Genomic DNA, 17,129 nt, shown 5'->3' on the forward strand with positions numbered 1-17,129 from the left:
TAAAAGCCAAAAAAAAAAACAAACAAACAAAAAACAAAAACAAAATAAAATAAAAAGGAATAAAAAACAGACAAAGAAATAAAAAATAAAACAAGAAAATAAATAAAGACAAAAACAAACAGAAAAACAAAAAATACCAATTATATGAAAGAAAAAAATGTGAAAAGAATCAAACTTTGAAAAAAGACAAACCTAAAAGAAAGTTTAAAAAAAAAACAGAAACAAAAAAGAATAAATAAACGACAGAAATAAACTGTTGTACTCTGTATTCCTAGTTTTGTTTTACATATACACACAATGTCATCTACTGCTAGCTGTACAATCAGCGACGTCTGAATCCAAAGGCGCAGCGCAGTAGCCGGTTCGAAGCCCCTGTCCGGCAGCACACTTTTTACAGTTGTGGAGGAGCCAACTAACATTCTAAAGGGATGGAAAGATAAGACAGCGATGGAGAGATGATAGACACCAACACAAGATCTTTTTCTTTGAGAGCTCTAGCACACTAAAATCTTTTACGACCGCAAATTACAGGACTGCCTTTCAGTCCTCCTATTTTCACGCTTCACTCACTCTGTAAAGCCTGTTGTCGGCGAGGTAAGACTGACCGCCAATGGCCGCTGCGCTCTCGTGCATTTCTATTCACCAGGATGGTCAGCCAATACGTGTCACATTAGTAACACAATTAAAACACTGCATGTGGCCATTCGCACGCCGATAAATCGCCGCCGAGGTTAACCTCCAGTCTCACAATTCCCATTCTCACTCTTCTGGCACTTCCGGTGATATCTGAGAAGCTGATGAAGATTGACAGCGCTCTCGCCAAACCGCCCAATCGGTCACGTGACTGCGTGATGTCAAAATTTCTCGCTGATGAAATGGAAGGAATATTTATAACCGCAAAAAAAGAGACTGATTATAGAATGCATTTGAGGCGGGACGTGAGAAACAATTTCTTTGTGCTGTCTGCGCATCAGTCAGGATGAGAGCTGCACGTTGGGGGAAATGAAATTTCCCTTAAGGTAAACGTGCGACATTTTTTTTTTTTTTTTTATCACAGGAGAAAAAATATTGAGGTGGTGAAGATGATTGCGCGAGATGGGGATTCGGTAATTGGTCAGCAGAGAAGAAGACAGTGCTGCGGTTGTCTGCAGATAAGAAACATACTTTAAATATTTAAATGTCATTTTTTCTTCATTCCTTCCATGAAAATCTGTTCAAAGAAATCATTAGCTAGTACACTGAATGATAACGCTCTTAGTTGGCCGTTTACCCTTTCTTTCTTTGAATTTTATTGTCGTTTTTATTGTCTCTATTTTTCCATCCATAAATTTACTTTTATAGACCTATAAAACACTATTTATTCATTCAAGATGGATGTCTACTAATGCCGAGCCTTGCTCCTTCGACAACTGTATCGTTTCGATGTCTTTTAAAATTATTTTGTCCTTTCTCTAAATTTCTAACGTAAGAATTCATGATGGTTGTCAATAATATTCCCATTCTGTAAAACGACAGGTCAATAATGAATACAATTTTCTCTATTTCTTTGTTTTTGCTTTGGTATCGCACGAAAATATATCTTTCGACCTCCACGGCGGGTGCGTGCCCTGCGATCAGCTTGCTCAGAAGGAGGCAGTCATGTTCGTCATCACTGGACAGGGTGAGGGTGGGGTCAACCTGTGAAGTCGCATCTCACCACGTGCCTTAGTCCATAAGATTTATTCGGACCGGAAATCAATGCCACCTCGGGCCATCCGGGGATTCCATGAAAGCCCCTGATGGGCCACTCGCTAAGGACGGAGGATCAGACAGCCGGGGCGAGGCAGGCCGTGCAGAAACACTGGCGAGGTCTGAGAGTAAATACAGCGAAGGAACAATTCTTCGCCTGTCTTCACAGTACGTGCGGCATGTGAATGAAGCTCGAGCCATGGAAACATGTTTTGATTTCACAGCAAGTGTCAGGCTCAGTGACTATATATCAATATATTAATTCGTTCTCGAAGTTACTGGGACATTTTTAATACTTTAACCTTTGCATCTTTGCTTATTAGGGTCTAAACTATGTGGATGATATGAACTTTTCAAAATATGTCACTAAAATATAAGGCAAAAGTAATGTGTGATGTGCATGTTTAAAACTTTTTGATAAAAATTAGTCAACTACTTTTACACGCCGCTGGAATTTTCCAGATGAACCAATAGGATCAATGGAAAGAGGTAGGACTCTGACACCTTCTACAGATACCCGACTAGACTATCTGCAGCTTGAGCATGCAGGCATTGCTTTGGAAGTAAGTCTTATTTAGGTAAAGATGCACGCTGAGGGTACCTGACAGGTAACAAATGTACCCCACAATCAGCTTCTGCAACAGCAAAGGAAGCTATAATAGGACAGGAAAGATGGGGATGAGCAGGAGGCTGTGGCCGATGAGAAGCCAGTGACTTGACCATCTCCTCGTCTCCTCCAACTGGAGGGGGAGCAAACTGTCCTCGTGTACAAAGCTCTTTAGTCTCCCCGAACTGTTGCACTCCACTAGATGAAGGGAGGGCACGACACCCAGCAGGACTGGGAGCTGAGCAAAGTCTCTCTTCTGTCGGATCTCATACCTGTCCATTCAAACTCTAGAGATAAGCCAAGACCAGGTGAGAATAGCAGTATAAGTGAACCACGGGATTAAGTTGTGAACCTGATGGCAGTCAAGAGATACTTGCTAACAATTGTGAAAAAAAGAGTGTTGTAAAGGGATGGGGTTGGGGAAAGCCACAGGATTTCATTTTGTTTTAAATTGCACTCAATCTTTTCAACCGCTTCTACTTATTTATGAGTTTGCACGTGCGTTCGTATTTATGCATCCACCAGTCTGCATGGCTATATAAATATTCATATGTAATTACACCTAGGTAGTTGTGTGTCTGTATGTGTGGTAGGGGTGGAGAGAGCAAGCGCTCGCGCATGTATGTGTGTGTGAATAAATGTTTTTATTACCTTTTCGATCAGAGCAAAAATAGTGTCGACAAAAACATAAATGAAATGTTACATCCTATTTTTTTTACCTAAAGTCTGCTGTTTATTTGAAGCAAACGATTACTGATTTTAATCCAATAAACATTGAATCCTCACAAAACAGCAGCTTTGGCAGCTGCTAACAGTGGTGCCCTGTATCTTGTATCTCCTCTCCAAAGATCTTCTCTACAGCAAGAAAGAAATACGGGAAATTATATCGATTCCCTCTCGCACATAAAACTTCACGTTTACACTCCTGACATTCTGCGAAGGAAAACGAAAATTTGGTTTCGAGAAGCTATCAAGAAGTTTTACAGAAATTCCTGATCACACAACAGCTAACGTTAAAAGTTTTTGAAAGATCCACAGCATACTTAATCATAACAGACAATGTCTTCGCAATTCCGGTTTTCCTTTCTTTCTTTTTTTTAGTTTTCCTTCTTTCTTTCGTTTCTCTCTTCCTTTACTTTTGATTTTCCTGCTTTCCTCCCAGATTTTCTTTTTTACAAACTTATTGGCCAACAAGACAATAAACTTTTCCTCTTAAAGCACAACTGGATTCTAGAAGAAAATTATGTTTAGTAAAAAAAATAGAATGCGACAACAAAATCCCATTTCCTCCCGCAGTTGTGCCGTTAAGTACGCTCACCTCATGATGGCGGAGGAACAGGAGGCTACAATCTTAACAGATTCCTTTCTACCGAGCTTTAGCCGCGGACTTGCTTCACAAAGACCGTTTGGAAACCCAGAGAGGCGTCTACTCTGGTGAGCTACTGTTCGTGTCCCTATTTTTCTTCAATTTTTTTATTATTTTTTTTTTTTTTTGGCCCAAGAGGGTTAGCAGGTTTTGAAGAGAAAAGTGTGAAGGCGTGGGCAGGAATGATTGGTTTCTCTTTACGTAGCTGGGTTGTCAGGGGAGATCAACATTAGTGTCCACAGCTGGTGTTGTGAAAAACGAAGACTCACACGTTGTGGTGGAATAGGAGAACAATTCTTTACTCTCTTTCCTTCACACGCCTCTTGTTCCTCCTCCTCCTCCTCCTCTTCACTACCCGTCTCTTTTCTCCCAGGCTCCTTTCTTTCTCTCAGCTGGAAAAATGAGAGGTTGCCACCCTCCCGCTTAACCCCTTCCCCCTGTAAAAAGCTCACATCGCACGCACATTCGCCTGATTGGTGTTTGTCATGACTGTCATAGCTTGTTAAGTTGCTGAGAAGAAATGCTAATCATTTGGAACACACCTGCGTAAGAAGATAGATGGTTATAGTAAATAAGAACAGTCTTTGTGGACATAGACACCACGCGCCACGCACAGGCAACACATACCACAACGCATAGCTGTCTATAATGTATATAAATTATTATTAATTAGCATCATGACTGAGATCATATTAACTATCCCGCTCTCTGTTCTCCTCTCTCTCATTCTCTGTTCCCCATCCGTGCTCTCACACACACTAAGACCATCTCGACTTCGCAACTCTCTCAAGTGTTTATAACAGAACTCAGACTTTGTGACTCGTTGCCTTCAGAGGTCACGAGAAGCAGGAGGACGAAGACGGTTTCGCAGTCACGCGATCCTTTATGTTGAGCAGTTTAGTGTCACGTGGTCGGCGGGTCCTGAAGCCATTGCCAGACGAAGGAACCGTTAGCCGCGCGTCTCCGAAGTGGAAACTAACCCCGCGGGCAATGAGAGGAGGAGACCCGCCGACGAGGTGCTTGTCAGAAGTTCTTGTGAAAATGGTTTGATTTTCGTCCTCAGGTCTGGAGTTTTCCCCAACCTCTGACCTTCTCTTTCCTGTCAGACGCCTCAGCATATAGACAAACTAGGACGTAGGCGAGCTAATCGAATTTTAAAAGAGAAGAAAAGTAGGATGCTCTCTCCAACAGTCTGAAAAACCGCACTTTGTGCCTTTTATGTTACAGTACACTCTCGTCACTCCATCCACACGTTGGTATACACGCATGTGTGTATTTGTAGTATACCTCCGACAGAGTGTCTGTATGCGTGTGTGTATACTTTTAAAATAGAATCGTCAAAAATTTTTTTCTCTTATACTATCAAAATGTTTATCTCTCTGTATATGTGTACTTACTTGTGCGTGTGAGCCTGACTGAATATCAAGCCAAGAACTTTAAAGACCGAGACTTCTAAGAAAGGTCAGAGTTCAGGGAGGAGGGGTTAGAACATAAGCAATATACTTCGGTCTGAGTGCATGATCAGTCGCGTTCTCACCATAAACTTCACAGTGAGTTACACTCACTAGACTGCAGGCCAGCGATGACTGACGATGGTCTCCCAATTTTTCTTTATAATTTTTTTTTTTTTTGGTGGCAGGAAGATGGCGCTGCGCACACAGTTTTCGCCAGCGAAGGCTGCAGGACGTGACCGGAATAGCGGAGGCAGCGCCGCCCCTCGGAAGCCACCTAGCGGGCAGCTAATTGCCCTTGTCAACACCCATCTCCGCTGTCTTCTTGTTCCTGTCTCGGACTGTGACGTCATGCTAGACCGTCTGCACGCCGTGACAGGACAGTCTGCTGATGATCGTGATAATGACGATGATGATGACGATGACTTTGATGATGTACACTTTTTTTTTTAGTCTCCAATCTTCAACCGTGTAACTACTAACACAACTCTCATTACAAACTGTTGATGCTACCAGACTGTTAATAAATAAACAAAAACAAACAAACATTTTAATAGTAAAGTTTTTTCCAATTTTCCTTTCACGACATCAGAGTGCTTATTCCCGCGCTAACACAGCTAGACTATTTAGCCTCACTTATTTTTGCCGACAAATTCAGAGATCATATTTTTTTAGTAATCACAAGCCAGCAGCCAGAATAAACACTTTATAAAAGGAATGAGTCGAAATTTTGTTGAGAATTTGTAAAGTATTATTCTATAACCAGTCTGCAACAATCCATGCGGCTGAAAAGGGAAAGGATATTTCCCCGCCCAAAAAAAATTAGATAAATAAAAAAATCCGGGTTCCTTCTTATTTCTTTATATTTTCAGAACTGCGCCTCCCTCGCTCTTTATCATTTCCTGGCTTTCCACGAGGAATCAACATTTTAGAGATACCAATTTGCACTTTACAGCCGCTCCTGACTTTTTTTTTTTCCTTTTTGGCGCGAAACGATCGAAAAGGAACGTCATTGTTGCGGCCCCTTGCACGCATGCGCGCTGATGCGCAGATCCATTTTTACAGGCCCGAGCGATTGGCGTCCCAATGACGAACAAATTATGGCTTTATTTAGGAGCCAGATGTAGACTGCTGCAGGAAAGAACAAGAAAGTGACTTGAATTCATGTAAATATGCGCCGCACATACCTTCTGACTCCGGCAGACATGTTGAAATTACCTGCACGTCCAACTGTAAATGCAAAGCTAATTTTTCCACTATTCTAGACAGTTAATAAGGAATTTATTGATAGGAATACGACAGTAGTGTGGTTTCTTTTCCACTAAAAATAGCTAGTGAACATGAATGTATTCAAAGGTACTCAGGAAAATGATAATTGATGCCGAAACTGATGGTGGTGGATATAAACACTTTACTGCTTATAAGTGCAGAGTGTGTCTTTAATGTCGAATAATGTTAGGAAACGTACGAGAAAAACTTATAAAATGCTCATTCCAATGGAACACTGTTGAGGTCTAAAATAAGAAAGATTCCGGATTCTTTGCTGTATTAGCGAATGAAGAATGATTACTTAAAAAAAAAAAAAACCAACAGAAGAAACCTGCCTTCACCTTACACAAAGGAGAGGGTAAAAAGGCTAAAAAAAATCCCAAGATAATGAAATGTACATTCCAACACAATTACTGAAGTTCAAAATGAAAACGAATTTGGCTTTTACAGCATCAGCGAGGTCAGAGCATTGTCTCACACACCAAAGTACAGAAAAAGAATTCGTAAGTATTTCAAAGAAAATTGAAACACACTTTTACGAAACATGGGGATGAAAAATTGTTTTCTTTATTTTCTTTTCCGCTTTCCTTTGTCTGTCTGGCTATGATGTCATCTTTTTGTGTTTCCATCTTTGTCTTCGTGCTCAGATTTCTCTCTCTGTCTCTGCCTCCTGACACGAGACGATGCGTTTGTTGAGAGCAGGGTGGGGTCCGCCAAAGTGGGAGGCCAACTTCATAACGACTTTACACATCAATATTCCGACAGCACCTTGAATACAAAACCATAACCAACATCAAGGCATTTGCCCGCTCCCTATCCATCTTTTGATGTAGGACTGAATATCTGAAAATCGAGACAGAAAGAAAAGAATACAAGAAAAAAAAATTCGCAGTTGTCATTCTTTCCCTAGCGGCAGCTTTGGAACTGAACATGAATTCAATACACTGTTCCCTGAAGGAAGAAAAAAAAAAAATCCCAACAAGCCCATCTCATTCGATGCGCCCTTCGACGAGAAGGTGAAGCCACGTCGATTCATAACTTGTGGCGGTGCGAGAGGAGGATCCAGTGCTGGTCTTTACGCCGCAGTCGATAATCTGTGTAAACATGGCCGACTGCGCTTGCGTCACAAGAACGTGCCCGGATGTTTCCACGTGAAGAAGGGATAGAGGAGGGTAGGTGCCACGTGATCGCCTCTGGCTTGCGTCGGGTAGCTGCGGAATCTCAGTCCTTAGCGCGCACGCAGGCTGCGGGATGAAGACCGTTGGAGCTGGTCACCACGTCGATGCATGCATGCATGCACGCGCACCATAGCGACAGCTGATAGTTCGTGGATCACCTTTCCAAATTACACAATCGTTGGGGAGGGAGAGGGAGGAGGAGGTTGGGCTGAAGGTGATAATCGACGCATGTAGTGACTGTTTGTCGAGCTGATCGGAACGAGCCAGGTCGATGTGGTCATCGGTTTGCGACAACCAAAAAGTGTAAGAGATGGGTGTCATAGACTGGAGGGTAAATATGCACGTGCACGAACGGATGCAGACGTGCACTAACGTGTACTTGCAGCCTCGTAGAGAGAAGAGATGCTGCTTCCTTGCGCTTGACGACTGAAATGTTGTGTACTTTAGAAATAAATTTTTGAGGGGGATGCGGGATGGAAGGCATAGCCGGTTTTAATTATTTCTAAAAATGAAACCTCTCCACTTCGCCGATTACACGTAGACAAAAAAGAGAGTTTTAACGCATGCACTGCACCATCCATGCGAACGTCTATACGAACATGCATCTCTAATTAAGGAGGTGAGTGGCAAAGGATGAAGCCCTCCCACGCAAACATGAGAACTATTTCGGGAAATTCACATTTCTGAAGAAGTTGGCAATGATTGTGTACTGAAGTACCCCTGGCCTCTCCAAACACACATACACATCTGTAAATAAAGAAAGAAAAGAAGGAAAAAGAAATTAACGTGTAATAAGGATAAAAAATAAAACATACAGATAGAGAAAAAGAATGAGAGCACAGAAGAATAAAGTGAGTTGCTAAAAGAGAGATGTGTTAGAAGTACAAAGGATGCTCAAATGTAAGTACCACAGAGTTAACAGCAAACAATTCACACATTCAGGGCGGAAGTTTCAATCAGATGCACAATGTTTTGCTGTTTTGTCTCTGCTAACCACTCTCTCCTCTTGTTGAGCGCAGTCTCGTAAATACACGATCAGTAATCATTTCCTCATGTTTTACTTGATTAATTAGGTGTCTGGAGTGAGAAAACTGACACGATTTGGGGCAAAGATTTTTTTAAATTCAAAAATGTTGATGTTTTGTCTTCTGCTTTATTGATGTCTAGACTTTTGACTTTTCGCTCTTTGTCCCTGTTATGCAATCACTAAAAAGTTACACACTATTAGTAAACCATGTTTCGCATTACAGCTTAATTTCAGCGGTCACCACAATAAGATAACAAGCTTAAATTAGCACAAAAAGAGGCATTCGATCTTCAACCAGGGTATAATTTAGGAGAAAATAGTTCTGCCACGAAGTTCGGTAATAACGGGTAACGATAGAGAATTGAGAGCATATATTAGAAATAAATAAATAATATATCAGAGAGTTAAAAAACAGGAAAGCTTGATTGGTACTGGCAAATGCCAAGCTATCATTCTCAATACACAAAAAAGGTCTCAAACTTTTCTAAAATATCTTTGAAAGGAGCACCTTAAAGACAAAAGCAGGAAAGAACAACTCCTTGCCCTCCTCGACTTACTGCACCAGACGTCTTCACGGCTGACCTGTCCACTGAGGTCAAGAAGCCAACGAAAGTTTCGCTAAGCAGACGGCTGGCTAATGGATGGCTACCTTCACGACCAATGACAAACCGCCTCACTTAGCTGTCACTCGTAACTAGACAGACCATCTGACTGAGATACAAGACCTTCAACAGTGTCATCACACAGCCTCTTACTCACTGACTAGGGTCGAGGTCATGATCCTAAACGGCTATCAAAAATTAAAGTTGTTTTTGGTTCAGAGTGGTCAGGGTTGTACATGCAGGATCAATCAGGAGATAAAACATTCATTGATCAAACGATACAATTATGTAAGCGTTAACTCCTCTTAAAGCTCTTCATGTGTCCCATCATTCCAAATCACAACTTAGTTCTTCTGTGCACACTGTTGCAAAGTTCACGCAATGCCTATCGTAGTTGTATCTATATCTTTAAACAAAACAGACAGAAAGTATGATACGCTCGTATCAACTTTTGACCAACATTCAAAGTTCACTTAAGATGCAAAGGTTGCTTCAGAGGACGAGCCATGAAGCTTTCCAGTAAACCTAAAAATTTGCTGTCAATCTCACCGTGCATGAAAAGTCAACCAGCCAATTAACGGTTTTCCGCAAGGACAGAGTATCGACTTCTGTCAAACACAATGACCGTTTCTCAAGTTTGCTCTCTCTTTCTCTTTTTATTATTAAAGAAAGCACCAGAGAACTCTCTTCCAACAAAGGACAACCGTACATGTTTTAAGAAAATAACATTTTCAGCCTATTGATGGCATTCGTTGAAGTCTGAGAAAGGAGGTATACATGCAAGCAGATAATCCCCTAGATAAGAAGCATTCAAATGTGTGAAGGTAGAAGGAGAGTAACACTAATAGTTTACCATAGCAGACAACAAGATGATATCTTCTAACTTTTGTACACGTGTCCACTACACAACAGACGATCAACTTGTTAAGACGATTTGTATATCCTGTCTTTCTTCAAGAATAGACTTTGAAGATAAAGCAAGACAACACTGTCTACCTTGATCTTTGAAGCGGCTTTCGAAAAATGTTGCTGTATGCTACTGTATCAGATAACGGTTTAGTGGGGCATGGGGGTTAATTAAAAGGCCACAGCCGTTTACAAACTTTTTCTACTCGGTTAAAAAAAATAGCGAAGTGAGTAAATGTTCTGCATTCATCTTTCACTCACATTCTACCTTTATATTATGTGTGTACTCAGTCATTCCAATATCCGTCAGTCTTCATCTCCTTTCATCTCTCTCTCTTTGTCAAGTGATGACACAGAAGCTGTGCAATTTATCAACATTTCTCAATACACAGTGCATTTTTTTTAACTGTAAGACCACGTGACCTGGAAATGTTCGAGTGCTGTGGCACATTTGTGAGTTGGTGGAAATGGTGATAATTGTCGCTAATGAATAGCTGGCATGAGTAATCAAAACAAGAAAAACACAGGTACACACAAGCTTTGGTCTGCTAATACCGCTGAACTCTCACAAACAACACTCACCGAGCAAGGACTGGCGGAGAAGTTCATCCTCCCGAGAATAGCAGCAGCAGCCTCCATGCACTCACGCGTTTCGCAACTCTGAAAACAGTCATAAACAAAATTTACATAATTTATTTTTTGTGTATAAATGTCCCGCGAACTTATGATATACACGAACTTAAGATATAAATATAAAAATATGATGTTTTGTTGGTCGGTAGTTAAGGTCAGTCTAACCCATGGTGAAGTGTCGACACCTGACGTCTCCCTGTACTGACAAAGGACCCGGCAATGTATTGGTAACCATTGGTTTCTTGTGACATTTACATACACATTTGCATAGAATGATCAAACGTTGGATGACATTTGTCATGTTAAGAACGGCTTTAATGATTCTCTTTGTGATAGAAGGCCAGCGGGGTTCTAAAGGTTATGATGCAAGTAGAGAAGGTTTCTGTTTATCAAAACATAGACATACAGCGGGATGGTGAATGAATTAGTATGTGCATGCAGGTAGATGTGCGCACGGATAGAGTAGAAGATGAATTTGAAAGTCAAATAGGTACAAGGACTGCGATTCACAGAGAAATATAAGGTGACATTCACATTTAGTAAGCAAACAACATGTGAAAGACAGCTAAGGTAATAGGAATGTCAGACAGTGCAAAGAGTCCAAGGGTGGGATGGATGACACCTTGAGTTTCATCACTGCTACAATTTAGGACTTTTAGACATGTCACGTGACGGACTTGCCAGCACATAAAGAAATAATTAGTAAATCAAGAAAGAGACTGAAAGACAGAGGGAAGGACTGGTAACTATCGAGTTCAAGTTAACTGGTCTCTGTTTTATGTTGATTGTGGTGTTTAAGCTTATTTAAGTTTCTGTAAAATAAATTGTTGGTTTTTTAAAAACAAAACGCATTTTTAGTGCAATATAAAGAGAGCGAGTTTCAAAGATTGAAAATGCGCATTCTTTTCTCTCTCTCTTTTTCTTTTCTCTCTCATCCTCTCTCGCTCTTTCCTTCTCCCCCCCCCCCATTCTTCCTTAGTCTTTTCTTCTGTGTAGCTCTCACATTCATTTAGTGTCCATTATATTCATAAACCGAGGATGTATTCCTGCTGAGTGTGAAAGAAAAACTATTTAGCTTAAAGCTCAGACTAATGACAAAATATGTTCTTGTTAATTACCGACGCTAAATGAACGTGAAAATAAGTAAATAAAGACGAGTGCACGCTTATTCTCACAAGCAGACGTGCACACACACACACAAACATATATATGTAAACGCACACAAACACAACACATACATTTCACCCACTCCTCGTGTCTTACCCACCCCTACCCACCACCCAACTGTTTTCAAGTGCCATAAACCGAGACATACCCCAGACCCAAAGATTAACGACTACTGTCCTGTCTGCTAAACTATTAGAGAAAGTGAATTATTTTTTTTATATCTACTGCCAAAGATTTTCGTCTTAAAAAAGGTTAACCCTCCTAAAGTTTGGAATAACCTGTTTTTTCTTCTATTTAATACTAAAGACAGATGATTCTTCCGAGAATATCCGTTGGTGGCAAATTTTATTTCGCAAGCAATGGAATGGGGAAACAAAGTCATATTTTTATTGTATCGATTTATTTATTTTCTTTGTTTTACTTGTTTGTTTCTTCTTACTATCTCTTTGATAAAATGTGTGTTTCTCTATGTGTGTGTGTTGATTTGCTTGTGCTCTTCCGTGGATATGTGTGTGTGCGCGTGCGTGTGTGATGGTGGGTAGGTGCGTCTTTGTGCTCGAGTGTCACGCACTCATTTTTTTTTTTTTGGTTGTTGTTGTTTGTTTCCTTCTTAAAAACACGACAGGCAGGCGGAGAAACTTCACAAGAATTTAGAGACTCCATGCTCGTGCTCGGTCATTTAAATGTGTTGGAGACTTGGAGAGAAGAGAGGCAAGAGGATGGCGAGTGCAGGGCCCGCCACTGTCCCTCACTCCATCCCCGGCAGGCGGAATGGCCCTCGATGACCTTTCTCGCTGAAACGCTACAAATTGAGGCCGGAGATTTCACTTGGGCGGGAAATCAGTTTCCAACGCCATCTCAATTAACTACAGACCCCTTGATTGTGACCGCTTGACACACCATTGCTTCTCTTTGGTGTTCAGAGACTGGGCTTGATGTGCTCACTCGAGACTTTGTAATGGAGCATTTCATTAGCGAAATCAGTCAGGTGTGGTGGTGGCCTGCTCAAAGCCTCTCTCACAGTTAAGACTATTGATACAGCCAGTCACTCAATACTCAGATGTAAAATTAAATAAATCGCATCTTTAATTTTTCTTTACATGGAGACTATTGGTTGTTAAATTTGTTGTTAAATGTATAACCATGGGAGAGGTTAACAGGACGGTCGTTGGAAACATTTTCAAACATAGTCACACATTTTACTGTGTGTTTGTTTGTTCGCCAGACGATCGTTAGCATAAATGCATCCACTGTACACATGCAGTTATTATAGTTTATTTTATTTTTAGTTGAGACATTAAACAGTTTTTGTGGCAGGATTGTGGACGAAGGCTGCAGGCCATCTTGCTGATGCAGCGCCAAGTGTCACGTGCTTGACAACGCTGTCATTTTTGGAGTCATTGCCTCACATCGCCAGGACCTCCTGTCTAGAGGGCACTGCAATCCCACCTCATCAAGACTTAAAGCGAGGCTCTAATTACACTCAGCCCATTTGTCATTACAAGCAAGTTCTCTCAAAAGGCCGAGAATCTGGTCTCAACAAGCTTCCAGGTGCTCTGTACCACTTACTGTAATGGCGTCAACAGTCTGTATGTACACTTCTGTCTGTGTGCTGGTCTGTCTGTCTGTCTGTCTGTCTGTCTGTCTGTCTGTCTGTCTGTCGATCTGTCACTCAACGCGCTAATTATCTGTGGTTTGGTGCCGCGGGGCTAGGCGGCTAGCCCTGTCCAAATCACGGAACTGCACGTGAAAAGGCATCAGCATCATCATCAGCAGCACCACCAGCAGCAGCAGCAGCATCCCAGTCGCTGGCTGAGCGTCGATTTCTGCGCCTGGTGCGGGTCGGCACAGCATCACGGAAAGGGACCGAGGAGGCTGATAGGCTTTAATGAAACACACTTACGTACTACTCGTGCCGACATGATACTGAAATTAGGAACATCCAGCGATCAATGGTTCCCCAGCTGCCCCTCCTGCTTCCCCCATCTCTTTCCTCCTTCACGTATGTCTTTCTCTCTCTCTCTTCCACAAGAACGCCGATAGACTACAGTTCAGTGTAATTCTCTTTCTCATGTTTTTTTCTGATTTATTCTGCCTGAAAGGCAAAATTTAAAATTGTGTATGTCATTCCTTGCTGCTAACTCGTCGCGAAGTATTTCGCCTGGCAAGTATGTAAACTACTTATTTTTCTACGCCCCAATCAAGTACAGTTCAGTTTCAGTTCATCTATCTTTCTCCTTCTCTATTCTGCACTCTAGGGAGGGATAAAAATTGGTAAATTTATCTGTGCGTAAAACAGATGAAATTCTGTGAAATTCGGTGTTTTTTTCACAATTTCTAGATGATTATACCTCAATGATGCTTGTATGCTAAGAGGTTCCAGAATGTTCTGAGCCTGTTGGGGGTGGGAGACAGGCTAATTATTGATGACGGGTGGATGGTCAAAGATGAAAAATAAAGACCACAAATATACATAGTCGTGTACTCCCAAAATGATGGTCTCTATATCTCTCTCTTTCTCACACACAAATAAAATGAAAAAAAAATTCTCTGACCAACAGGTGTAATCATAAGAACAGAGTCAAATAAATTTCTTGAAATTACACCAAATATTCAATCCCCAGTACATCCTATACACATAGTATTTTCTTCCTCACTCTCTCTCTCTTTTCCTGTCACATAAACAAAAACATTTACATACAAAAGAACTGATAAACGCACTCAAAACCTTGCTCTCATGGAAGCTGGGTGTGTATTGAAAAAAGCTCTCCCACCAATGTCCACACCGAGGAGAAATATGCTGATCTTATTTTCCATTCTCATCGCCGCACGCTGCTCCAGTCTGAGTGGTGGAGGGTGAGTGTGTTTGAAGACTAGCTATTTGTTTTCTCTGGGGACTGCGATGGTGGATTTATAAGACCTAAATCATTTCTAAACGTCTACTACATCAGTCGGGCGTCGATTGATCCAGTCGCCCACTTGATTGGACGCTGGGAGAGAAAGCATACGTATTAATGGCAGTCGCCAGCTCGTAGCAGACCACTCTGGACATACATACATCACACGAAGAACATCAAGTAAGCCAGACTTTGAAAGTAATATTAAGAGATAAAAGGTAAACGGTCCGCACCTAGCGGCCGTGCGGTCAGGAAACAGAAAGTGGCTCATCGTATCTAAGACACGTCGAGTGGAGCTCAAACCTAACCCTGTGTTTATCTCTCAGAATGTTGAAAGCAGAGTGTTAGTAAAGATGTATTTACAAAAGGTCAGACATTTTCATGAATTATTTTCCCATCTCACAGGTTAGAGTTAAGCAATGGTAAAGAGTAAAAACGCACACAATAGCTAACAGTGCGTGCGCACATACATTCACACTTCTGCAGGGAGTTAGTATGATTGAGTAACGAACGAATGAATAACAAAGAATAAAGCAACTGACGGACACACAAGTGCTCTAGCTGTCCAAGATAACGAATTCACACGATTTTGAGACTTTCCCATCATGCAACATTTACTCACTTCCACACTCGCTGACCTCACCTTCCTCAACCTGTCAAAGGTAATTCAAAGTTTGTTGACTCACTCAAACCCACCCACTTACTCGTTTGATTGCTTACCCCTTAAATCAACACTAAATTATTGATAAACATATTTGAATCATTGGTGTTACAGTCGATTCAGCAAGTAAATGACCCTGTCAGGTCATGAAAACAGCTGCCAAACAGGATTCTACTTGAGAAACATACCGAACCTGTCTTTAAGAACACACAGGTATGTCACATATGATTCTTTATTGTCGTTACCGTCACCAGGGAAAGGTTTGGAGACATGTGATGGGGGATGGGGACGGGTCAGGGTAGGAGGGGCGAGAAAGACGACCAACGATCAACTCGATGCAGTAATTAGATGACAGGCGACAACAAGCGCGTAGTGAGACAGGAAAACGCACTTTGCTGTCTTTGTAACACTTCAGCTTCCTCCGCTCTACTTCTCCTAACATCTCAGCATCTTTGTCACACACTACTGTTCCCTGGGCTATCCTCCCCCTTCTCTTCAACCACCCACACCTAACCCCTCACTGCGCAGTCCCTATGCTGTCGATGATTTCTAACACTGCCAGTCATCAGTTGTTGAAACCCTCGCGTGGAAATTGCTGTATTTACTGGGTGCTAAAGGTCACCAAACGATTTTTATAATTGCGCAGTCTAGGGTAACCAATGAGGACAGAGGTTTTTTCTCCGCCTCCTCCCTTCCTCCGCTGTCTCGAGATCGTGCAAATGACTGCTTCTAAAAATAGAGATGCTTCGGAATTTTTCGCAGGACCTGATGTCAGAAATAGCCCGAGAGGCTAAAAATAGCTGTTAGCCTTAGACATTATTATGCGAGCTGTTATACAAAAAATATTTGCTGACGTTAGGAACTGAGCTTGGGTGTCAAATAAGCTGATATTTTTTTTTTCAAGAGAATAGTGGGACTACTTCGTATTTACCATCTCCTGTAGGAAGGAATTTACTTCCTCGGATTCACAAGGCTGAGATGTTGAACAGAAATACTAAGAACAATATTCAGAGACTCTGAACGTTCACATGACTTCAAGTGGTAGCAGACGATCGGTCTACAGACAGACTTCTGGTGGAGCCACGAGCCCTACACTACCTACTGAGGTAAAGTATTGGGGTTTGGTGGGTACCTGTCTCATGGAAAGCTATGAATGGGAGACAAAGCAGGGTTAGGGTGCAAGCGAGCACCTCACAGATAGTATACAGGTTCCAATCTAACATCTGGATCATTAGTTACCGTTATAGAGTTTTTTTCCCTAGGGCTTAGTTCATGGGTCGGAGGTAGAGTAATCTTGAGGATAACCAGATAATTCTCCAGCCCCTAGCTCTGCGCTACTTTCCCTTATTCCTGTCGTTGTAAATGTCAAAGATGACCAGAACAATTCCTTGTATATATATAAAAAAAGAATATGAAACTTTTTTTCTTCGTGTTTTATGTTGTTACAAATTTTGTAAGGACGGTGGAGTTATTCCGCTCGGTGGCCGGTGGCGCCTTGCTGGTGGTTATTTTACCCCGTACTTAACAGTGTCTGCCGCATTGTGTTTTTATCTACCCCGATATATTAAATCTTGTGTGGTCCGCGTGTGTGGCTGTCATAAGTCTCGCTGACCAGAATTTTTGGTGCGAGAAAACGC

The 17,129-nt window shown here is 41.6% G+C and overlaps 1 protein-coding gene across 2 annotated transcripts in view; it reads right to left on the reverse strand.

Annotated features, from left to right (window-relative positions):
* Positions 1–17,129, reverse strand: part of LOC112566849 — a 68,485-nt gene that overhangs the window by 37,245 nt on the left and 14,111 nt on the right. For both annotated transcript variants that reach the window (XM_025243248.1, XM_025243256.1), the window contains exon 2: positions 10,717–10,794. In XM_025243248.1, coding sequence (XP_025099033.1) covers positions 10,717–10,794 — 78 coding nt within the window. The remainder of the gene's footprint in view (positions 1–10,716; positions 10,795–17,129) is intronic.

The sequence above is a fragment of the Pomacea canaliculata genome, linkage group LG1 (genome assembly GCF_003073045.1).
Source record: "Pomacea canaliculata isolate SZHN2017 linkage group LG1, ASM307304v1, whole genome shotgun sequence".
Classification (NCBI taxonomy): domain Eukaryota; kingdom Metazoa; phylum Mollusca; class Gastropoda; order Architaenioglossa; family Ampullariidae; genus Pomacea; species Pomacea canaliculata.